Source organism: Porites lutea, chromosome 1 (assembly GCF_958299795.1).
Source record: "Porites lutea chromosome 1, jaPorLute2.1, whole genome shotgun sequence".
In the NCBI taxonomy this organism is placed as follows: domain Eukaryota; kingdom Metazoa; phylum Cnidaria; class Anthozoa; order Scleractinia; family Poritidae; genus Porites; species Porites lutea.
In genome coordinates, this window is record NC_133201.1 from 31,056,220 (window position 1) to 31,080,566 (window position 24,347).

The 24,347-nt window shown below is 38.6% G+C and overlaps 2 protein-coding genes across 2 annotated transcripts; both read left to right on the forward strand.

Moving 5' to 3' along the window:
• Window positions 1–3,646: 3,646 nt before the first annotated feature.
• Window positions 3,647–5,682, forward strand: LOC140927879 (beta-1,3-galactosyltransferase 6-like). The gene is made up of 2 exons (XM_073377580.1): window positions 3,647–4,137; window positions 5,181–5,682. The coding sequence occupies exons 1-2, from the start codon at window positions 3,647–3,649 to the stop codon at window positions 5,680–5,682; spliced, it is 993 nt and encodes a 330-aa protein (XP_073233681.1).
• A 3,760-nt stretch (window positions 5,683–9,442) lies between these two features.
• LOC140927889 (sushi, von Willebrand factor type A, EGF and pentraxin domain-containing protein 1-like) lies at window positions 9,443–21,189 on the forward strand. Its single transcript, XM_073377590.1, has 8 exons — window positions 9,443–10,136; window positions 11,306–11,461; window positions 12,063–12,218; window positions 14,147–14,338; window positions 15,782–15,967; window positions 18,082–18,285; window positions 19,250–19,507; window positions 21,110–21,189. Exons 1-8 carry the CDS (start codon window positions 9,443–9,445, stop codon window positions 21,187–21,189), a joined length of 1,926 nt encoding a protein of 641 aa, XP_073233691.1.
• The last annotated feature ends 3,158 nt before the right edge of the window (window positions 21,190–24,347 follow it).

The window sequence follows — 24,347 nt, forward strand, 5'->3', positions numbered from 1 at the left end:
GGATCTGAAAAGTCTTTATTTCAATTTAGCTTATGTCTTCTTATTTAGCGCTGAATATCGGTTTTATATAAACAAAACGCACACACATGCATATACACAAAGTGGAGCTGAAAACTCTCTATTTCAATTTTGTCTGACTATTACTACACCATTTCCTCCGTTCGATCTCGAGGAAATGAAAAACTATTAAAGTCTTGCAATTTCACGCACCGTTAGTCAGTTAATTATGCAAGTTCGCAAGCCCAAAGATGAATACAAATTTGCTCTACAGGAAAAACCTCAAGGGAGCATCTTAACGTATTATTATAAAAACAATTAATAACTTAACAAGGATCAATTGATTAAACACGCGACTGATAGTTGCTGGCAATAAAATCAGGCACGAGATACCGTTTTAACAAACTTTATTAAAAACCAATGACAAAAAGAGTCAAATACTCAGGGATTTGAAAGGAATCTATAAAAGTAGTCAAAGAAAGCAAACTATCTTTTTTTACTACGTTTCCCTCCTTAATTTTTTATTCCCTCCTTTACAATTTTATTATTTTCCTTCCTCATTGTTGAATTCCCTCCTCCTCATTTTTTTAATGTTTTCTTTCAATTTTTTATTCCCTCCTCCACAATTTTATTATTTTCCTTCCTCATTCTTGAATTCCCTCCTCCTCCTCATTTTATTATTATATATATTTTACTATATATTTCCATACATAGGTGTATGATCAAATGTGCATACACAACAATGAGACTTACTTGTATTCTGGGTAGAACTTATTTCGTAGAGCGCTCAATTCATTTAATTGAAGAGCATTGACTGACCTTGACTATTAATAATCACAGGAGATCAGGCTTCAGGAGTAATCATTGATCGTTTATTGCGACAGTGCTGTTTCGTATGGTCCGAAATTGTAGGACCACACTCATTAGGCAACTTCAACGATTGACCGTTAAAATTAAAAGCTGGCAGTAAAATATAGCGATGCGTTAAGAGATAGTATCTAGGTAGCAGATGGTTTGTGCCTTAGTTACGTTACTCTAGAGTTCTGAAGTACATATCTGTTTCTGTGAGACTTATATAGAACAAAAGTTAATACTACCTTTTGTACGTTCTGATACTATTTAGAGTCATTTGCTACACCATTAACTTAGCATGGCTGAAAAAGAGCAGGAGATAAAAAAAAAGGAATTAAAAGGATAGAAAATAATAGAACCTCTGATAACTTACACTAACGACGGTAGGCTTCTATAAAATAGTAAACCCTAAGGAGTTTTCTAATTACCTTATCGAAATTCTCGTCTTTCTTGTGATAGTCCAGTAAGTCGTTCCATATCTTTGGAGCAGCTGCAGTAAATGATCTGATCTGTCTCCATGAAGAATACGTTTGAACTTAGCAGAAGGGTCTTGCAAAAAAATGTTATTTCCCGCAAGAACCATGATTTCTTGTTTGTTGTCTGTGGCAAGCAATAATCAGTATTTGAGCAAAAAAAAACAATTAGTGAACATCAACTGCAATGGACCGCAAAAGAATATGCTGTAGAACGGAGGATCTATAGAAGACCTGATCGGTAAACAAAGCCAAAACAAACCTCATTTTAAAGGTTTTTGGTCACTCTTTTATACATACAGAAGTGTATATTTAACAACCTTTCATATCAAGAGAAGATAATGGGGCACTGATGAACGAGTCTGTAGAATCCCTTATATCCTGCTGCACGGCGTCTTCGAATGCGTTTTGGTGACGTAACTCGAAACGCATGTGTAACGCATGTGCTTAGGCGCGCCGCGCGAAACAATGAGGTCTAGGGACTTAGCAAAGTAAAGCAAAAAAAGTTAAGAATTTCACATTAAGATTCTATCTCCTTTATGATGGTGAACTAATGAGGGTAAACTAATTCTTTGACTATTTCTTTCTATCTTTGAACGAACTTGTGAAAATTGTGTATCAGAGGGGTCTTTATTTTGGGGCCTTAAGTCATCATTTCTTGGCAAAAATGTTGCGGATCGGACAAACTAAAACCATGAAATTTTAGAGAATGAATTGAAGATTTCTGCACTTTTAAAAATCAATCCAGGGTTGTTGCATTTAAGCTCTACAAGTTAAGGTACTTAAATGAAAATTTCTCGCCAATTAACCTCTAGCCCTCTTACAAGTTTCGCACATCCGTTGATCAATGAACTAGTGATTTCATTCTACAAAATCAGCACAACTATGCATCTTTGTTGCCAACATTGTGCTCATAAAAAAGCTTAGTGCTAAGGGTCCGTTTGTCGAAAGTCCCGATAATTAACGGGCCTGTAAAGCTGTTGTTTTTCTTACATTCAAGATAGAGGTTTCAATAGTTTTAAACATAAATTAATAAAACTTAGAGTCTCTGAAAATCCTTTAATATACTTTTTTCTGGTTGGTTATGCTAATGAAGCTCGCCTCGACTTGAAATCTCGTATCCAGATCTCTTGCCGACGAAGTCGTCTTCGGCTTCGTCTGACAAGAAGTCCGGGTACGAGATTGGCCGATTTGAAGCAATTCTAGATAAAACTGTCTGTTAACAAAACAATATGAACGGGTTTGTCACCTAGAACCTGCGCTTCTATTCTGTAGATTTTGATGTGATTTGAAAAGTTTCCGAGGCTTTCGGAAACGGACCACAGGAATGGTATCTTCTCCTATTTTAAAAGACCTCTATTGCGGGGTTATTTCCTCGGCATTTTTCTTCAAAAACTCTAGGGAGGAGAGACTTGCCAACTCGGAAATGAAGCCGCTTCAAGCAAAAGATGCCCCCTTTAATTCGATCCGTTCATAGTGTATTTCACACAGTCCCACTTTGAATTTTGTTAAAGTTACTTAGATTTGCAATTTGTGATTCTTGCATGTAAATGTTAAAGTAAGGTAGGTTTTGTGTTTTGAATAACCTCTTGGTAATAAGACACCTTCACGTTGAACGGGTTGTGGCTACAAGAAAAACCGCGCCGTCAACGCTTGAGGAAATTACCATATAAACAATATTATAACCAGTTTTGGTTACCGTCTCATTTTAACTGAAATTTGATTTATATGATTAAAGCAAAATTTCAGCACAATGCAGTCAAATGTAGCTGGCCAACTCAGCAAATTATTTTTCAAATTCAGAATCCACTTACAGAAAACAATTTACTCATAGAGGAAGAAATCAACTGGATCGCCCACAAACACTTTCTAAACAACTGTAAATGTTTTTTTACAGGTAGGTAAGATCTGCTTGACCGTGCGAGTCGACAGTGAACATTGTGAATACATTCCCCGCTTGAAAATATGCGCGAAACGCTTGGGATCAGTATCGGAACAAACGGGCCGATAAGAACTTTGAACGGCGCTGACGAAAATCTGATGGAATTAGTCGACAGGCGACACCATGATTTGACGAGGGGATTTTTGATTCGACGATGCGTTGGAAAAATGCGCTTTTCCTAGCTGTTGTCTGTTCACAGTTCTTTCTTGTTACAGTTCTTATTTATTTAATCAGATCGTGCAACAGAACGCCGATGCTTGCTTCAGAATATGAACAGACAAGGAAGGTAAACAGTGACATGAAAGCGTCCAATCTGAGCAGAAGATCTTCATATCGGCACCCCGCGATTTTTTCAGCGTCAAAGCTCAAGTTATTTGTCACGATGAACCCTACTGATGAAGACAAGGAAAAATTTGATCATCTGAAAATCAAAGGAATGGAAAATAATACTCGTTATAACGAAAATATTACTTCTCTTGTGATCAACAATCTCAATCACAATCGAACAAAAAAGCGCCTGAAACTTATCGTCGCAATTTTAAGCGCTCCAATTCGATTTGATCGTCGCGAAGGGATACGCCGAACTTGGATGACCGAGTGCACTTCGGGGGAAGTCGTTTGTCGTTTCTTTACCGACAGTTTGTCGGACATGGAGCCGAAGGTTCAAACTGCGCTCACCAATGAAAACGCAAGATACGGTGATATAGAATTTATGCCGATTCCCAAGGGATACAACTTTGGTCTTCGGTTACTATGGTTAATGGAATGGTCTGTGGAGAGATATGAGTTTGACTTTTTTCTACGAATGGACGACGACTATTTTGTCTGCTTGAAGAGACTGTTATTTGAAATTCCATTTCGCCCTCAAAAAAGGTAAGGTTAAGTGACGCCTCAAAGTTATCGGCTTTACATATTCATTGCAAACGTAATATCCCCGGCAATGAAAAGAGTGAATTTTGAAGAAAAATATATGAAGTTCTTAGGTTCTTGGAAAGATGATTTCACTTGCATGGAAGATTAACTTCCATGATGACAAGTTACTATCTCAGCCGAAGTATTGAAGTTGCTTACAGTCGGTGATTAGTTAATTATATCAATATGAAGCTTTCACTTCATAATTACTTTTAATGTCCCTGGGAACTACAAAAAATATATGCAGGGTATGTTTTTATTCCCCTTCCTCGATCCGGGCTGGAGTTCGTGATCCCTCACAAGCCTGTATGAGAAGCTTATGAAAGTAACAATGGTGGTTACTGAAAACAAGGACTATTGGAATAAGGTAAAACGAACAACATTGTTCAAACAGGTTTATCGGGTAGCGCTAAAAGACGACTTTACTTTAAGGTGATGTTACCCGAGACGATTGGCACCCATGATTTTTAGGACAACACGGCGTTGCAACATTGTTGCGACATTGTTTTGAATAGTTACGACATTGTTCCAACATTGAAACGCTGTGTTGCGCTAAAAATCGTCGTTGCGAATCGTAACGTGTAACATCACCTTTAGATTTAAGAGTTTTCAATTTCTGAAGATGTCAAACTTATAATCCGTCGAAGCGTCCGCAAGTTTCATATTTTATTGTTTCTTAATTTGCCGAAACCTATCAAAAGCATATAATAACAAGTAAAAGCATTTCATTATGAAATCTAAAAGGAGGTGAAAAATTAAATTCATAGTATTCTTGATCTTGAATCTTGAACCGTCTTAAATGACCTTGACAGCGCCAATGAAGATAAATCATGGTGAATGGCAGGTACCCGTCAGAATTATAATTTAACCGCGCGAGATATGATCTCTTGAGCTTTTGATCCAAAATTAATATTGTTTTCTAAATAAAAGCTGGGGTTATTTAATGCGAAGCGTCTACCTGCCATCACTGTAAGAAGATAAAGTTAAATCTGATTTATTTCCAGACTCTACTGGGGTTACGTTCACTGCGAGGTTGAGGGACTGGTGCGAATTGACGAGGGCTTCATCATCTTATCAGGGGATCTGGTACGAGAGTTTATGAGTAAAAAGGCCAGCTTACTGTGCCATCCATTTGGTGATCAGACTATCGCAATTTGGATGAACGATGTTAAAAATGTTATTCATTTCCACGATCCGAGGATATATCACGACGTCACCGCTCATATACCTGAGTTCAAGTCTCTACAAGAGGTCTGTGGTACATATATCAGTCTTCACGGATCATATTTGCACGAGATGCTTGTGTACTGGAAAATAGCCACGCGGAACAATTATTCAACGTACTGGGTTCCCTCGATTCAACCAATCAGCAACTTGTGTCCACTGAGCACGCAATTTGATTGGAGGGCCATGGGAGGACCCCCATACGGATGGGAACCCAAACCGTGTGTGCTGAAACCGTTATGGAACATAGGGAATATGCACAGAGGAAGGAACATGATGTAAACCAAAAGATAGGAATTTTTAATTAAGCCCTCTGCAACGGAACAGATTCCTTTTAAACTGAAGTGTTCGGTGCATGTCATATTGAGATTTGGGGCGTTTTTTTTTAATTAAAAAAAAGAAACCGAGAGCATGGAGTTCAAAATCGTCGCTGTTAACTTTTTTTCAAAATCATCTAAATTTCGTTGCTCTGTCTGTCAAAAGTTTCGTGGATATTAACAGAAAGATAAAGCCTTGGGAAAAAAAAAAACAAAAAAAACAGAGAGTTGAAGCAAATACTACTTTGCTGCGTTGGTGGGGGTGACGAGAAATACACAGGTCCCCCCATGGATGCTAGCTGTAATGGGGGCTCTCTGTCACTCCATAAGATAAAGTTACTTATAATCCCTTTCCCACCGAAAGAAGGTACGGAACATGGTCAGAATGAAACTTACTACTGATCTGCGTCCACTGGGAGGAAATTCGGCAAGGGATACCCAAAACACAGTAAGGCATCATGAGAAGGGGATGCACCTATCACCTGGGATTTGGGTACGGGATATACCTACCACACCCGTAAACTTAACGGGTTCTGTGACTGCCTTTTAGATGAATTTATTAAACACTCCCGTCTATCTTCGCTGAGAGTTGTCGGTTGAGCTTAGAGTTAAATTCTGTCATCGTGAACCGAAAAGATCAGAAGGCTGATACTTTGAGATTTACCCATTAATCTAGTAAGGTTTTTTTGTCGTGAAGAACTACCGTCCTAGTCAAGGACAATTTACCTTATTACCTCAATTCGGATAAAAAAAGGTTACTCTGGGTCGGAAAACTAAATCATGGCACAGAAAGCGTTCTCTACTAACTTTGCTGAAAAGGGTGCATATTGTTACTAGATTACGAGTCAGTGCGTGTAATTCATACGCGTACTTTTCAGCATGGACTAGTTCACTGTATTTTAATTGTAAATAATACTTCGGTATTTTAATTACAAATACCGTAGAAATTTTACAATAACTTATGCATAAAAGACTTCTTACTGCAATGTAATAAGACTCTCCGAACAAAACCAATTACTCGTGGAGTTCATTGTCACGTTTTCGTCCATTGTTCGGAATTTAGCGAAGGTAAGCAAAACTTTTGAGGAATAAAGCAGGCAAGGAAAATAATAGGCCACTTGTACTAAGAGGTCACGTGACCAATGTTTCCTTTAAACAATGGGTTGGAATGTTGATGATGCCAAAAATTAACGGAGGGCATAAAAATTATCTTAGACCCGAAATTTGAGAGGAAACACATTTAAAGGAGATATTTCATGGAACTTTGATTTTTCGACAAAGTAGTATAATTTGTATTGGCCGCCATGTTGGAGGGCATACCCGTGCCCTCCAACATGGCGGACAAAACTACTTTTTACTTGTATCTCGGTAAACGTTTGATAGTTACGCTCGGATGTGCTGAAGACGTTACCACATCATCTTTTCAACAATTTCCTTGAAGTTTAAGTGCAAAATTTCTGTTTAGAAAGAAGTAATTCATAGTTTTAAAAATCATATTTTGGTCACGTGTCCAGCTATGAACTGACTCATTTTAAGAAAATGGTGCGGGTTTGAAAAACCAAATCACTATTATTTTGTTTAAGATATGACCCACCAATGTTTTTTTTGAAGGCAAAATTAACTTTCGTTTTCATAAAAATAATGTCACATGACCTCTTAGTGCAAATGGGCTATTAAGGATGGAAACCTTTTTCAGTCGGTGCTTCGATTCAAAGTATATCTTGCATTTTTAAATTCTTGCATTTTTAAATGTTTGACTTAAAAGTTAAACGTTTGTTGAATCAAAAACTCTGCTGTTTGTAAATTTCACAAAAATATGGCCATCTAACGATACGTTTCAGACGTTCATTTTTTAGAATGACTGGATAGAAGTCCGATGAAGTCTGATGTGTAAAACGCGCAGGATCTGAGGAGAGATCACACGCGTCTTATTTTCGCTCGTCGGCCCCGCACGTCTTGTTTGCGCATTGTTTACGAGACCTTCCGACTATCTGAGAGCCTGACACGGACTACCCAAATCGATTGTCGCTATCTTAAACCACGTAGATAAGGGCCGGCGCGAGATAAGGGCAAACCATACAGATCTAGTTCACAGAAAAAGTCTTGAGGGTCTGGTGTTCTTTTCGGCAAACAAAATTAATATTATAATTAGCTCTCAGGAAATTCGATCATTTGAAAATTATATTTCCCTCTGAATTTTCTAGTAGTCTCTATGTGAAATACCTTGATTTTTGCACGAAAAAAAAGTCAAGACCAGCTATCAAAACAAGTATCATGTTTTTTTGCTCATCTTTCCTGGCGTTCGGCATGATGCGTCACCTGCCAATATTTGACAATCCTATGAATTGTTACTCACAGGAAGATTGAAAAAGGTTATGGAATTAGCGAAGAAAATAGAGGAAGGACGATCAAAATTTGATTTTAATTTGCGTTTATGCCATTCCCTTTTTTTTCTCCGTTTAGCGTCGTCCGACCGACCCAAATTTTTGACATTTTCAAAAAAAAAAAAAAAAGGAACGGTGTACTTAAACCATGTCTTTCACCTGAAATAATTCTTTCAATCTGAAAAATGAGCATAGTAACAGCATAGAGAAAAACAGCAACAAAGACTTTTGTGCATTTTGTTGATCCAAATGTCAATAATAACTTTTAATGTCACAACTCATCTTGGGGTACCAGGGCCTCCAATTCCAAGACTTCTTGTGTTTTTTTTTTTTTAGTTTTTTTTTTCCAATCCGACCGACCGACCCAATATCAGGAAACACATTGGACGCTAAACAACAAAAAAAACAAACACAAAAAAAAAACAAGGCGGGGGGGGGGGGGGGGGGGGGTGGATGGCCTTAGCAAAGCTTAAAAAATAGTATCTTAATTTTGACTCTGTTGACCAGAAAATCAAAACTACACATTTTGTTATTTTTTTGTCGAACCAGGTAAAAAGCCAAAAGATGCCGTTCTTTCAAACTGAGTGGTATTCCATATAGGGTTTGTACAAAAAGGTATGATAATTATATTATCTTACAGTCAAACACAAAAAATACTTCAAAAATTGTCCACTGATTGTTTAATTTCTATGTGACAAATATAAAAATACCTCATGTCCAAAGACAGTTGTGAAAATACGGCTTTTTTAAATAAGATGTGTCGTGAAATGTTGTTCATGTACTTCACCTGTTTCAGGACTGACGGTTAATATATTGCTGTAAGTTAGCAAAAGTGAACAAATGATTTCCGTTGTTATTACCAATTGTCAGTGATCACGTCCTGAGTCCCTTTGAGTAAAAATTGTGGCTTTAGTGTATTATAATCATCAATGGCATTTGCATGCGAATTTAATAGATTTTGTATTGAGTTGCGACTTTTTTTGCCTTATTTATTTGCACACCTGATTAACTGGGAATAGTTATCTTTTCTTCATTTCATCTCGGATACACTGTGTTTAATGGAGCCTATTTTGGTGGGTGAAATTCAGTCGTTTAGAGCAACCAAAATAACAGACGATGGCCTCCCTTTTTAAAACGTGGATTTACTACTTGTAAAAAGTTTTAGTCATACGGCTTTCAATTACCCCATACTTGAACATTATTCTTGTCATTTATTCAGCTGCATTCTAAAAATCCATCAAGTCTCCTAATCACCAGCGAAACAATTCTGAGTTCATTATACTCTTAACAAATCAAAGGTCACTGTCTCTGTCCTAATTCGTGCCCCAAATCACCCTGAAGATGAAAGGTGTTTTTGCAGTTGTGGCATTCATTCTGGTAATGGGCCTCTTTACATTTGCGCAAAGTAACCTAGAACGTGCAAAAAGAGAACTCAAAAGGCTACGAGATGAGCTAGCCGGTGCTAATAAGAAGAGCGACATTTTGTTCCTGTTCGACACCTCCGGTAGGGTGTCGTCCAGTGAGTTTCAAACTCAAAAGGGATTCGTCATGAACATTTTGAACACTATAACTGTTAGCGTTGATTCTACCCGAATAGAAGTCATACCTTTTGCCGACACAGCAAGCCGATTCATAGGCGGAGTTTCCGTTCCCTCCTTGGACAAGCACAAGTGCCAGCTGGTTGAAAAATTCAATTCTATGCCTCAAAGCATCAATGGCTTCGGCAGGAATACGCATGGTGCCTTTAAACTGGCCTTTGATATCTGCCTTGGACAATTAAGCGCATTGAAAAGGGTCCCCCTCTATCGAGTGAAAACGGTGGTTATTCTCCTCACGGTTGGTCCTTGGCAAGGCCAGAGCCCTGTTTCCATTGCCAAGAATCTACAACAGGCCAATATTGAGGTATTTGTGATCGGCGTCGGAAACAGAATTCTGGAGAACAACTTACAAAAGATGGTTAATAATGCAGACAAACAAGCCTTTTACTTCAGAACCTTTCAGGAGTTTGCTGAACTGTCGGTTTATCTTAGAGGAGGTGAGTGAACGGAAGCTTTCATTTTTACTTTTTTTTTTTGCACATTTGGTTGTAGTAATACAACAACACGCTTTATTTGCAGGACCATACAAGTACATCGAGTATTTCTAAAGCTATTTATAATTATGTTGTAAGAATAAGAACCAAAACTTAATCACCGGACAATTTAACTTCTTTGTTAATAATTCGTCGCGAAATAATAGAAAATAAAATAATAAAATCAATAACGAGTGTCAGCGGTTCTTAAAGCATCTCGCAGACAAGATATCTCAGAAAGATACCGAGCCTTATCACGTTGTAATCACTTGGCTCAGGACACAGATCTCGTTTGAACTCTTAAGATCGGTACATGCATGCGTCAGAGGTTCGCGAACGCCGTTTCGTAGCAAGATAGAGCAATCATTAGACTGTAAAATAAATGTCGCTAGTGCGGATATCTGAAATACGTGTCTACATGCTTTTATACTTACGGCTTTTTATGGACACTGGTTTAGCCGTCATTAGTATAATTCGAATTGCAGGATCTTAATATCTCTGCATAATGGAATTCTTAATTTTAGAGAATTTTTGAACTTTTATTATTAATTATATCTATTTCCTCTTCTTTTATGTAAGGTTAAGTTACTTCTATTTTTTAGAATTTGTAAATGAATAGTTTTTTCTATCTTCACTTATAATATATAGGATTGTTTTTGTTCCCTAATGAAGGACGAGGGGTTTCTTTTGTAACGGATGGAATTGTAGATAGTGTTTTGATGAATTAATTAGATTTTTTTGTAAAAACAGGTTGATTGTAAATAGGATTTTAATTGAGGTTTTGTAATAAAGATTCTTTTTTATTATAAAAAATTTTTTTATAATAACGATAATAATAATAATAATAATAATAATAATAATAATAATAATAATAATAATAATAATAATAATAATAATCTGACACCCGAATTAAGTTAGTTCGACGGCGATTTAAAGTTACGAGCCTGATTACTCTGAATTTTACGACAAAAAGTCCTAGGCTATTACCATCGTTCATGCGATAATGATCATAGGACTGGAATATTTATCAAAGTACAAAGTTACGTTATCACCAAACGGCAATATATTACTGTACCACAGTAAGAGAGTGACTAGCTATAATCATTTATTATTTTTTTTTTATTTCTTTTAAGACCCGTTTGGTACAAGATCGCAAACCGTAGACCCTAATAAATGCATCCACTATTGCGACCAAAGAGCAAGCTGTGTTTGTCATTTAACGTACGCGATTTACCAGTGCTTGTGCGCAAAAGGATATGAAGGGTCAGGAACAGCGGGACGTTGTTATGGTAAGTCCAAAAGGAACAGTTTGCTATTAAACCAAGGACTTATTGACATGGAGCCTGGGGACCACAGGCAGGTCAAATAGCCTACTTTGGTTGGGTTATCTCTTATACAGTCACCCAACCTATCATGTAAACGTGATCAAACCAAAATGAAAGGTTATATGGACAGGTGGGCTACCCCATTTCAGCGAGTAACCTAACCCACCTGGGGTCCCACACCCCCACGTAAACAGGCCCTAATACAGGGCTATAGGTCATATTTTTCAACAGAAGAATCCCTTACCTCTCCGCTGAGTGAGTGTTTAAGAAAACAAAAAACAAACAAAACAGCTTAATTAAATTGGAGCAGTTCATCTGGCTCTTTACTTTAACAATAAAATAGATGGAAAACAGGTATGGAAAAGTCGTCTGACTGAGAATAACTGACAAGGATATTTTAGGCCGTTTTTATGTGGAATAATGGGTTTAAAAATTCAACGGTCAACAAAAGAAGAGACAAAGGATGCCCAAACTCTGAAGCTTGCCTCCCACGCAGACGTTCTTAGGGCTTGAGATGTCTCCTATCACTTTTTGTTATTTGCGTTCCTTTTCTGTGAAACTACAGCATGTCCCCATAACACATACAACGATGGCTCTTCAAGTACCTGTAAACCCTGCCCAGCAAACTCAGGCCATAGTCTCAGTGGAAGCAGGAGTATATCTGATTGTAAGTGCTTGAAAGGACATGTAGGCCGTCCAGAGAATGGTAACCCCTGTACAGGTGAGAAAGAACTTTTTTGGCCCTATCTACAAGTTATGTTTCGGATGTTTTTGCAAACAGAGGTTTTTTTATCCGTCTCAATTAGCCTTCCGTCAACACGTAAACGGCGTTTTCGGGCACCAGAAATTAACGCTGGTTTTCATTTACGATCCCCAGAGAGGAGATTTTTGAAAACGCCGGCTTCTCGGTTTTTCTCTAGTAGCTTTGGACGGACGAAAACCGTCATACATCATATACTACTAGCATTACGCATACTCTTAAAGGGATGCTATCGTAAATCCGTAATTTTGGCGTTTTCATGTGGACGGGCGATATATAGCCTACGCGTGGACGCGTTTTTGTTATTGAAGGCAGAGAAAAAAATATCCGTTTTAAAAAATATTCGGATCCCTGTGAAGCGAGCGGCTTAGTTTTCTATTTAAAGTTAACTGAGCAATTTTTGCCTTTACATGCACCAATTTAATTACGTAGTATTTTTTGGATGTTAACGTGATAAGAATAAATGATATGTTTAACGTAAATATTTGATTAAGAACTGTTTATTTTACGATAGTCGTTTACTTATATTGATTCCAATAACACGATCATAAAAAAACCTTATTCTTTGGTGTGATTTTCTGCACATTGTTCGTTCGGACTGGTCCCTATTACTGGGACGATTGTTGTAAGAGTAGCGGCACCTATAACGGAGTTCGCTGGATATGAACTTTAAAACTAGGCTACAGAATTATTATATTGGGGACTAAAGCGGAATACAATCAATACAGTCACGCGTGCTACTGCCTTGATCTGGGTAGTGTTTGTAATGTGTCTCATAGGGACAAAACACTTAACAAAATCCAAAACACGTCCCAGAATCCAAAAACACGTCTCAGAATCCAAAATACGTCCCAGAATCCAAAACACGTCCCAGAATCCAAAAGTCTTGTGAAAAAGTATTTGGATGTGTTTTTGGTTTTTGGGACGTGTTTTGGATTATTAGAAGGGTTTTTGGATTCTCGGATCGAAGTGTTTGGATTCTGGGAGTGTTTTTGGATTCTGGGACGTGTTTTGGATTCTGGGAAGTGTTTTTGGATTCTGGAAAGTGCTTTGGATTCTGGAAAGTGTTTTGGACCCTGGAAAGTGTTTTTCGCTTCTGGATAGTGTTTTGGATTCTGGGACGTGTTTTGGACCCTGGGAAGTGTTTTTGGATTCTAGAAAGTGTTTTTTGATTCTGGGGCGTGTTTTGGACCCTGGGAAGTGTTTTTGGATTCTGGATAGTGTTTTGGGTTCTGGGACGTGTTTTGGACCCTGGGAAGTGTTTTTGGATTCTGGATAGTGTTTTGGATTCTGGGACGTGTTTTGGACCCCGGGAAGTGTTTTTGGATTCTGGAAAGTATTTTTTGATTCTGGGGCGTGTTTTGGACCATGGGAAGTGTTTTTGGATTCTGGATAGTGTTTTGGATTCTGGGACGTGTTTTGGACCCTGGGAAGTGTTTTTGGATTCTGGATAGTGTTTTGGATTCTGGGACGTGTTTTGGACCTTGGGAAGTGTTTTTGGATTCTGGATAGTGTTTTGGATTCTGGGACGTGTTTTGGACCCTGGGAAGTGTTTTTGGATTCTGGATAGTGTTTCGGATTCTGGGACGTGTTTTGGACCCTGGGACGTGTTTTAGATTCTGGAAAGTGTTTTTGGATTCTGGGGCGTGTTTTGTCCCTACGAGCCACCGTATGTTTGTGATTGGTCGAAGAAAATATTTCTCGCGGCATGATCTGTCAGAAGTACTACCTAGATCTTGGTAGTGACAAGACATCAGTATTGAATTCCTGCGCTCGTTCCTCAGAGGTCATGCGCGGGGAAACCATGTGGTGGCGTCGGCTGCATTCTCAGGCTGGGAACGCCCACTGACTTAAGTTAATGGGTTTCTATTTTTTTTTCTTGACTATAGTTAGATCATGCGAAAAGTTGAACCCCCCAAGCAACGGCGCCTTTATTGGTGTCTGCAACTCGAAATACAACTCAGTTTGTCGAGTCAAATGCAATGAAGGCTATGAAGTATCAGGCAGTGCAGAGAGGAAGTGCATCGTGGCCGATGGACCTAACATCATGGTGTGGTCTGGACAACCATTCCAATGCCAAGGTGAGATAAAGACCTCGACCTAAATTTGTACATCACTGCCATTATTAGTGTAAAAGTGTTGGCAGTCGGTTTTTTTTTATCTTTTTATTAGCCTGAAAAGTTCTATTTACTCTGCAAGACTGCCATCCATTTTGAATAAGAGCCTAACCGCCTACAAGAGAGCGTAAAAGGACCAGAGGGTTAGTCTTCCAATCCCTCTCGTAACACCTCTTAAGTTATTTTTAGGCTGTGTCGATTTTCCCGCGGGTAATGTTATCTCGCTCGTTGAGTGAAATATTCTTTGGAAAAAATTCCAAAAATTTAAGCAATGCGAAATGAGGAAAGGATTTTTAGCGGAGCCTCCGCGCGCTCGAGCGTGGAACTCCATACTTCAGCGAAAATGGTAAACTATCCATCCGAGAAAACTTGGTTATCACGTCACCGTACGTCCGTAGGGTAAGTAAAAACGAATTCCTCCCTTCTCCCCTCGAGAGGTTTGTCCCCTATTGTTTCAAAAGGCTTTAGAAATGACTGACAAATCTGAGTCTATTTACTGAGCCAATGTATGGTGGATTTTAGCGGCCGATAATTTGACTTTTAAGGAGGTTATGGGTTACATTCTGTACTCCATTGTCAAAGAAAATGCGTTTTTGAAAGGGAATTTTTGTGTTTAGAAAGGTTCCATGGATGTTTTCTACATTTAGAAAACTCAGTTTAGAAAAAAGAAACAGCATGATCAGCATAGCCGAAAACGCGGAGTGAAGCTTGGTGATGCCGTGAGTGTCAGAAACTACTCCCGGGGATTGACGTGGGTCCCTGGAACTATCATCCAGGAAACCGGCCCTCTGTCTGCGCGAGTTGAACTAGAAGATGGAATGGTAGTTCGGAGACATCTTGACCAATTAATTTCTCGTACTACAGAGCCTCTTTGCCCCAGTCCAACAGCTCAAAGGGTAAGCCATAGCAACGAGGGAAGTGTTGTTCCGGAGGTTGCAGTACCCGATGTAAATAGCCCTGAAGTAACCTGTGGGGAGTTTGAGCCACCTACTACACCCGAAGACCCAAGCTCAGTCCCGTTACCCCGGAGCGACGATATCCAGTAAGGGATCGAAGACCACCACAGCGTTATTACTGATGGACCCCTCCTGCTCCCATGAACATTAAGTTCAAGGCGAGATGCCACATATTGTTTAGGGACTTGAGGGGGAGGAATGTGCGGTCCTGGGAACTTGTTAGGGGTCACGTGACCCCTGTCTTGTTGTTCTGTTAGTCCGAACCATGTGCTTGTTGACTCGTTGTGTTCCGTGAGAGTATTTAAGCTGTTTAGTCGCTCGATACACTACAGCTATGTTATGTTAATTAACCATGGCAGGAGCCCAAGGCCAATACGGATGATGATAATGATGAAGATGATGGTGATCATAATGACATTTAATATTGCAATGTTGACATTTTTGCTTCTAGTTATTAGATGTCCCCCGCTTTTCGTGCTTGACGCCGATCCACCTACTGGTATTTGCTCAAACCCTGAATTATCCTACCATTCCTACTGTTCCTTCAAATGCAGATTTGGATATCGGCAGAAAGGCTCCGAGGTACGTGTTTGTCAACTCAACAAGACATGGTCTGGGACTTCAACAACATGTGAAGGTACACAACGTATTACTCTGCCATAAATCGATAATTGTCAAAAACGCTCTAACTGTACGTTCATTGTAGCTATTAAAGGAGCTGTGGTACGAATCCCATCAAAATTCTAAGAGTTTGAACTGCCTCCAAATTGAGTGAAACATGAAAATAATCTCTTAAACATTAAATAAAAGACGGTATTAAGGGGGCATGACGGTTGTTTTGGGAGAAATCATGTTGATTTGAGAAGAAAATTAGGGCAAAAAAGGTATACACATAAACCAGTTAGTAATACACTCTTTTTTTTAATATTGGTTTTCCGGCCCGGGCTTAATATAGGCTGACTGAAACATTCTTGCATTATTCTTACATTATAGCTTATGACATTTCCTTTTTAGAATGTATTGGGGTATCAATTATTAATAGTTTTCTTAGTACAGGTTTTTTCGTTTTGTCGGCTAGTTTTGCCGTTTAGAAAAAGGAGGAATTCGAAAACAGATAATCAGCCTAATATTCTTAAAGTAATATACTGTACTGTAAATATGCTGCACCCTAACTGTAATTTTGAATGATATTTTGTTTCGGAAGCTATACAATTTACTGGAGAGAGTGTTTCTGAAAAAATTCAAAAAACTGGCCTCAAAGTTCGAGGCAAATTCATTCCAACAAACCGCATTTTCAATCAACTTTTCTGTGCTTGATATGTCATAAAACGCAACGTCGTTTTAATCTTTTCCCTAAACATAACTACCTGAAAATCTCAAACTAACTCAAATATGTGTGTAATTCAAACCATAAAACAATGATTTAAGCTCAATTATCCCCTTCGACCTTTCCAAGAGTCCGCTTAATAGAGGTTTGTAAAAACGGTCACTCTGTACTGTAAAAAAAGTTCCATGTTGTTATGGAAGCTAAGGATGCTGTGTTGTACTTTGTGAAGACTTTCAGGTGAACTTTTGAACAGTTAAATATATTTATCTTTTTTAATAGACTACAGTATGTATTTCAAGGACGTAATCCAATACTACTATTGTCAATGCAGTCCGGTGTCCGCTTAAGGGACTAAGCAATAATTATCAGGAGGGGGGGGCTGAAAAACTAGAGGGGGGGGGGCATTACATAAAATTGCTTCCAAGATAGGGGGGGGCTCAAAGTAAAATCAGTCATTTGACGGAGGAGGGCCTTAAGTTTTATTCGAAATGTAAATAAAATTAAACGCAATAAAAGATTCTCAATACAGGCATCATGATAGACTGTAACAAATATCAATACGAACAGCTGTTAAACGATTATTGAAAATATTCCATCAAAATGAAAAGCAAATTCACAACTGATCAATTTTAACCTGTCTTCTAATTAATTGAGCTGATCCTATGTAAAGCAAAAATCATGAACTTGTTTTTCAGCTTCCCCCATAAAACAATGGGAGTCAAAAAGATCTCGCAGACAAGCTTTGTCGGTTTTTGATGTGAATAAAAGTAATGTTTCTTCATCGACTGAATCGATTTGCTGAATTCCATATACATCTGGCTCATAACAAAGTTCATCAGGCTCTCCTCCCAAGGATCTAAATATAATGCAAGCTCTTTTTCGTCTGTTATTTGAAGCGTTCAATTTCCTGTTCTTTTATTTTGTTTTCTCTGCTCCTTTCTCTTTCTGGCTTCAGAAGTTTTAGATTTTGAGCCAATGTGGTAAGCACCCCGGTACTTAGCAAATGCTTTGTGTAAATCTTGGGTGGGTGGTGGTTGTGGTGGGGGTGGGGAAGCGACGTTATTTTTAACATAACAGAGGGGGGGCTAGAACTATTTTTTTTTTGTTTTGGATGGGGGGTACTGTCTAAGTTTTTGCTAGATAACTCTAGTTTTCAGCCCCCCTCCTGATAATTATTGCACAGTCCCTAATAGAGGCTTTTAACAATAGAAATCAGCCAAATCAATTTATTTTAGTGTCCGCGTCCGCTTAGTGGAGGTGTCCGCTGAATAGGAGCTCGTTATAAAGGGAAATAAATACAAGTCGTTAATTTCGGGACCCGGCTTAGTATTCGCCCTTATCGAGGGTGTCCGCTTAATAGAGGTTTCACTGCAATCGAGTTACATGCAAATTGTCCTTAATGTTTTATTTGTTTTCTTTCTCAGAAACTCGCTGCCTTAAACTTCCCACTGTCCGGTATGCCACTGTGACTCCTCCTGAATGTGTCACCCAGCCAATGAGATTTTACTCATCCTGCCGTTTTGACTGTCCTGACGGCTATTCTATGGACGTTACTGGACGCGAGGTTTCTAGAGTTTTAGAGTGTGATCTTAGTGGAAAATGGGATGTTGACGTTCCTCGATGTCATGGCAAGTAGCTTTTAATTTCACACATTCATTTTGCTTGAGGTTTTAGTTAACATTAGATCGGCAAATTTTTTGAAAAATGGTCTTCTAGAATACATAAAATATAATAAAAACCAGGCCCGATCTGGCGAATTCGAGAGCGACTGTAGAGATTTTGGTTCAGCGCAAGGGATCGGATGATCCCCTCAAAGCGTCGTTTGCCCCAACGCCTAACGTTCCCATGGTCCATTGATCGCTCCCAGTCGCTTTTTCTACCAAACACTTGAGACGCCTAGAAACGAGACATGTTTGAGGATTTTATCAACCGGGGTTTCACTAGTTGAAGTATATGAAAGGGTATATGTAGTCGTTTTGATCTGTTAAAGGCCCAAAAGGGCCTTTAACTGAAAAATGCCGAGCAAACTGTTTTTTTTTTCTGGTTTTGTGATTTATACATACTTAAAAGATATTGAATTTACAGCAGTTAAAAGCGATGCAAAGTTTTAATCTAGGTATATGAAAAAGGGGCCTATTTGTCAACAGAAGGTATAAAAAGGGCTACCGTTTCTATCAAAAATGGTATATAAAAAGGTGATAGGGTGGACCGCGGGGCGGAGCTTTCCCGTCATAAGACCTTTGTTGAGTAGCTCACCCCGGGACGTTTTCTAACAATGTTAATTTTACTTCAAAATACATTGGATACCAACATTGGATGTTGCAATTAAAATTAGCGCCTCGTAAAAGTAAAACTTTCGTATTTTTTGCTGACTTTAATCTTCCTTTCGTTTGCGTAAAGTGTTACGAATTAAAATTTTCTTAGTTTAATTCTGTTTCGGCCTTATACAGTCAAAACCCGCTTTACGTACACCCGCTTAATACCAACACCTTATTACGGACAGATTGCTTTGTCCTTTAACACGGACACTCCCTATGGCCCCCTCAGTTTCCTTATTAACTGGCCGGGTTTGTCTGTATTTCTAATCTATAGATTATCGGTCCCCAACATTGACGTGTCCTCAACCTCTCTTAAGAGCTGAAACAATCAAAGGGAAGGCGACTGGAAAGGTGTCGTGGAAAATCCATGTGACAGACAACTCTGTTATTGTGAATCCCAATGCAAAGATCAATGTGACCTCAAGTCATCATTCTTTACAAGAATTACCTATTGGTGGGACTACAGTTGTTGTTACTGCTAGAGATTGCGCCGGAAATGTTGCGTCTTGCAGTTTTACCGTTGAAATCAGAGGTTAGTATTTATATATAAAGATACCTATATTTACTTCAGGGTACAATATTCCGGGAATATTAAGTATTCAATACCCCACGTTCGATGTACAAAAATTCTAACATGACTCTGGAGCTTTAGGGTTAAAATTGCAAATTTTTCGCGACTCCATTTCCTCGCAATTCCCAGAAGAGAAAAGAAGAAAGAAAACCAAAACAGATATAGAAATATGACCAGAAAGCATCGGAGTCCTGTTAGAATTTTAATACATCGAACGTGGGTTATGAAGCCAAAATGTTCAATGTCCAAAGACGAATGAAGCCTTGGATATTTTAAAACTTTTAGCGTTGTTTTCCTCTGCTGACAGCCTATCACAAACACCAAATTTTTAAAATTTCATTTACACCAAAGCCAGGCTACTGTGATAACCTCGCTTATTGGCCTTTAATTTATTGTGCAACAAAATGCCCACAATCAAATCAATTTGTAATATCGTCAAAAGATCCTAACATAAGTCAAGCAGGATAATTAAGATTTCTCAGGTTATTTTCGGTTTATGATGTGTTAAAAATGAGGTGCCACGACGTTTGGTGTAGTCTCAAACGTTCGTGCTTTACAAGTGCAAATAGTGCTATTCTTATATAACAAAAATCATTTACATGTACAGTCAACTCTCTCCAAGACGGACACCTTTGGGACCGGCACTAAGTGTCCGTTTTAGAGAGATGTCCGTCTTATAAAGGAGTCAAATAAAGGGAATAAACAAAGGCAGGGACCAACTCTAGGTGTCCGTTTTATAGAGATGTCCGTCTTATAGAGGTGTCCGTTAAGAGAGAGTCGACTGTAAAACATGAAGAAAAAGAACAGTTAGGTTTGCAACAATACAAAGTCAACTCCAGATCCTGGTTTCGGAAAAGCCGCGATTACTGCTAATCAAGGCTCAAAATTTTGTTCCCCGTTTGGTATTTTTTGGCCTTCCTATATGCATTGCCTTGTGAGTCACATTTTGTGGTTTTATCACTGAATCTCCGAGTAAAGGCTGAACAGTATTTTGTAAGCTCGAGACAAGAAAACCTTGCATAATATTTGGCGTAATTCTGGCTTAAACTTAACTGTCGTTCGAGGAACCTGTTCCAGCCTCGCTCCTATTTCAAGGGCCCTGGACACTAACTACACAATTGAAAAATGGTCTCGATTATAAGAAGACAAAAGAACATTAAATCGGCACTATCCTGGATAAGGTATATGTTTCGGATTTGTTATCAATATTTATCCTTAGCAATTCTTTAGATCTTCTTTATTTACTTTCATTTTTCTGTATTTTTCCGATGGTGAAAAGACCTTCATGTCTACTTAATCGATAATCTAAAGAACGCCTTTAAAAAAAGGTCATTGCTGAGGGTCCCCATAGGGTGCTTCAATCCAGTAATCCCCTCCCAAAACTTTGTTCAATCCCGTAATCCCGAGGGTTATTTTTAGCATCCCAATTTCAGTGCATACTTTCGATCCCAAATCTCGTCCCGATTGTGCTTTAAAATCCCGACATCCCGAATTTCAAATCAGAGAAATCCCGGGGATCCTCACTCCTGTTATAGTTTGTTTTTCAATTGCATTTCACCGTAGATACTGAACCACCCACATTTAGCAAATGCCCGGGGGACATTGCGCGTGAAGAGGAAAAGATTGAAGCAGTAGTGAGCTGAGAGGAAGCAGTGTTCTCCGATAATTCGGGCCGGATTTTCTCTGCTGTTCCAAACTGGCAAAGTGGATCTCTCTTTGCTGTTCCTGGTGTCTATAACGTTGAATATACTGCACTGGATCCATCCGGCAACGAGAACAAAAACTGTACATTCAGAATAACATTGAAAAGTAAGTTACTATCAAATGAAGACATTTTCATCAATTACTAACCCTAAACCCTTTACCAACCCTAAGCAGAGATGGCGACTATGAACTTCTCGTGATTTTTAATCATTTGTTTTCATGTGGCTAATTCACGTAACAACACTGAGCGTTTATTGCTGATGAAGACTGTGCCATACGGTCGAAAGCTACAAGACTAAAATCTGAGACTTTGACATCAGAATTTATCTCTTCAAATACCAATATTGTTAAGAAATGATGAAATTGACGTGTCCTCATTGTTGTAAACTGTATCATTTCCAAAGAATCTGAAAGAACTTTTCTACGATTTTCTTAATTGAAAAAAATGGCAATAGCCAGGTCAATTGTTTCAACATCAGTGACCAGGGCATACGTTTATACAGTTATTCGTATCTCTACCTAAAATCCATTTTTTTGCAAACCATAATGTTAAACGTTCAGAGGGATACAAGTTCTGTTGTTCCTCTTGCCTTCACAGGAAAACAGTGTACTCCTTTCACTCCTCCTCGTAACGGTGCCCTGGTGTGTGCAACGCCGAAAAGTGATCTTTGTGCAGTCATGTGTCGTACTGGTACCGATTTTGAATCTAACCCACCGTTTCTGTATTACTGTTCGAGTGGAGTGTGGAAGTTATTTTCGCCTCTCCCTTCTTTTAAAGCAGGTACTCCCGGGCCAAACTGTGCTGGTAAGTCTCTAAATGTTCCTAATATTATTTATGGTTTTTCTCTTACATAAAGGGGCAGTGTCACGAGGATGGTGCTATTATTTTATGTCAATTTTGTGGTGAGGTCATTACTTGGTGTCTTCAACCATACATAATTCAAATACTCCTTCAGAGTTGTGGAGACGTTATGATACTTAACTCATCAGGGAACATTAACCATTATAAATGTTTTGGTGATTTTTAGGCCAAAAGTTTCTAGTCAATTTATGCCCGTCCTTACCGTCTGTTGCAACAGACGACAGGAAACAGTTCCCATGCCTGAATATAGTCTTAAGGTGGCCCGTTCCTATTTATATGCGTGTTGGTTATGTTTTTGATTCGCGTTTTTCAGAATGAAAGATTCAACCGATTTCTACGATTTTTTGCGTCCTTAATAAATAATGATGGAACTTTAATGATGGAACACAGTTAGCGCTTTAATACAACCAACTTTCTACTACATGCGCCTTGAAATTAAAAATATTCTATTTATCCAACTCACTCTGCATTTGTCCGTTCATTTTCGACAGAAATATTACGAAAACAAAACACAGCTTCTGCAGAAACCGCTTGGCAGCGCATGTAGCAGAAAGTTGGTTGTATTAAAGCGCTAACTGTGTTCGCCGTAGTTGTCCGATTACTCATCTTCTTCCAACAATGCTTTGGGTAAGAACAACGTTTCAGTTAAGAGGCAGTCTGTCAGCGCTCTTCCGCTATTTGTACGTTTACGTCAAGAAATGTGCCAGTCTATCATTTTAGCATTAAATTTGACCAACATTTTGTGGAGCGATTTCTACGGTCACGATTGCCTTCAAACTTGCAGAGATAAAACTAGAGAGCTCTGAGGCTTATTTGCTGAAGTTAGGGAAAAATCTGTCGTGGGATTTCGAAGTTATTTTCATTTTTCGTAAAAATGAGGTTTTAAATAAATGCCGATATCTCAAAAGTTTTTATACCTATAGAAAATAAATAACATTTTCTTAAAGTTCCATTTATTAAGGATGCAAAAAATCGTAGAAATCGGTTGAATCTTTCATTCTGAAAAACGCGAATCAAAAACATAACCAACACGCATATAAATAGGAACGGGCCACCTTAAATAACAAAACTGGACCATCATTTTCGAAATTAAATCGATGTGAAGACACTTTTTAGCTTTTTTAAAAAGATAGACAAAAAGCCTTCGAAGCTCGTTTATTGTTTCCAAAATATTTCTTTCGGCCCTTGGGACTTCAGTTTGGTCTAAAGATAAAAAGGGGGGGGGGGGGGGGGGGATGGCGGGCCCCCGGCCCCTCCCCTGGATCCGCCACTGTATTTATACTTAACAGCAAAACAGTGCAGAATACGTCTGGTTAGTTTCACAACTTACCAAGACACTCAAATTTTAAACCTCAAAAACTTGTGTGAAAATAAAAAAGAAATTAAACTTATCCACCTTATTCCAAAATGGTGTCAAATTTTGTTTTTCTTTTGTCTTTATGTAGAATTCGTTTTGAATTCTACAGATGCCGCCTTCTAAGCAAAAAGTACTAATTAACATGAGTATTAAAGAAAAGTAGTATTGCCGCCATTTTGGAGGAATGAAACACTCCTACTTGTTTAACAACGTTTATATAATACACTGTTTACACAATGTAACTAGGAGGAATCGGGGCTTAGGAGAGTGCGTTCGATATGTTTGTTAGGCGTACGCGTAGCAGTTACTTGGGTTAATTTTTGCTGGGTATGTGCCACTGACCTCTCAGAACCCCTACCCCATTATAGTCTAGTCTGTGGCCAATTATAGACCCCGTCTTAGTCACTTTTGGACAAATATGTAATTTTTGCGATCCCAGCTTAGTCCATTTCTATTTTTATGAATTGACCAATTTTTAAGATTGAATGAAGAACACTTTACTTTTCACCTGCAGTACAAACATTACGTTTGCTAAGGGACGGACCATTAGAAAAGTGATGGGGGGGGGGGGGGGGGGTGGGGAATTTTCAGCTTGCACGAATTTTTTTGTTTTCGCTCACTGCTTGTGCAGGAATTTTTTTTTTCAAGTGAACCCCTCTGCACGAATTCTTTTTTTTCAGACAAATATTGCTTTTTTTTGAACAGTGAAATCGTGATTCATTATCTATGTTTTTGTGCTTTATAAATTATTCTACACTCACAACAGATCAAAGGTTACACGCCACTTTAATGCAAAATCTTTTCGAAAATGTACACACAGTGAGAGAGGAGGAAGCCACTTGGAGTGGACGGCTTCCCTGTGCATTTTATGAGTCCTT

Bases quoted from the DNA above. Each gene is read 5' to 3' on its own strand.
- LOC140927889 (XM_073377590.1), top strand. From the start codon at position 9,443: ATGAAAGGTGTTTTTGCAGTTGTGGCATTCATTCTGGTAATGGGCCTC. The intron at 18,286-19,249 runs GCAAGTAGCTTT...TCTAATCTATAG, and splicing joins TGACGTTCCTCGATGTCATG to ATTATCGGTCCCCAACATTG. The intron at 19,508-21,109 runs GTTAGTATTTAT...ATTTCACCGTAG, and splicing joins TTTTACCGTTGAAATCAGAG to ATACTGAACCACCCACATTT.
- LOC140927879 (XM_073377580.1), top strand. From the start codon at position 3,647: ATGAACCCTACTGATGAAGACAAGGAAAAATTTGATCATCTGAAAATC. The intron at 4,138-5,180 runs GTAAGGTTAAGT...ATTTATTTCCAG, and splicing joins CCATTTCGCCCTCAAAAAAG to ACTCTACTGGGGTTACGTTC.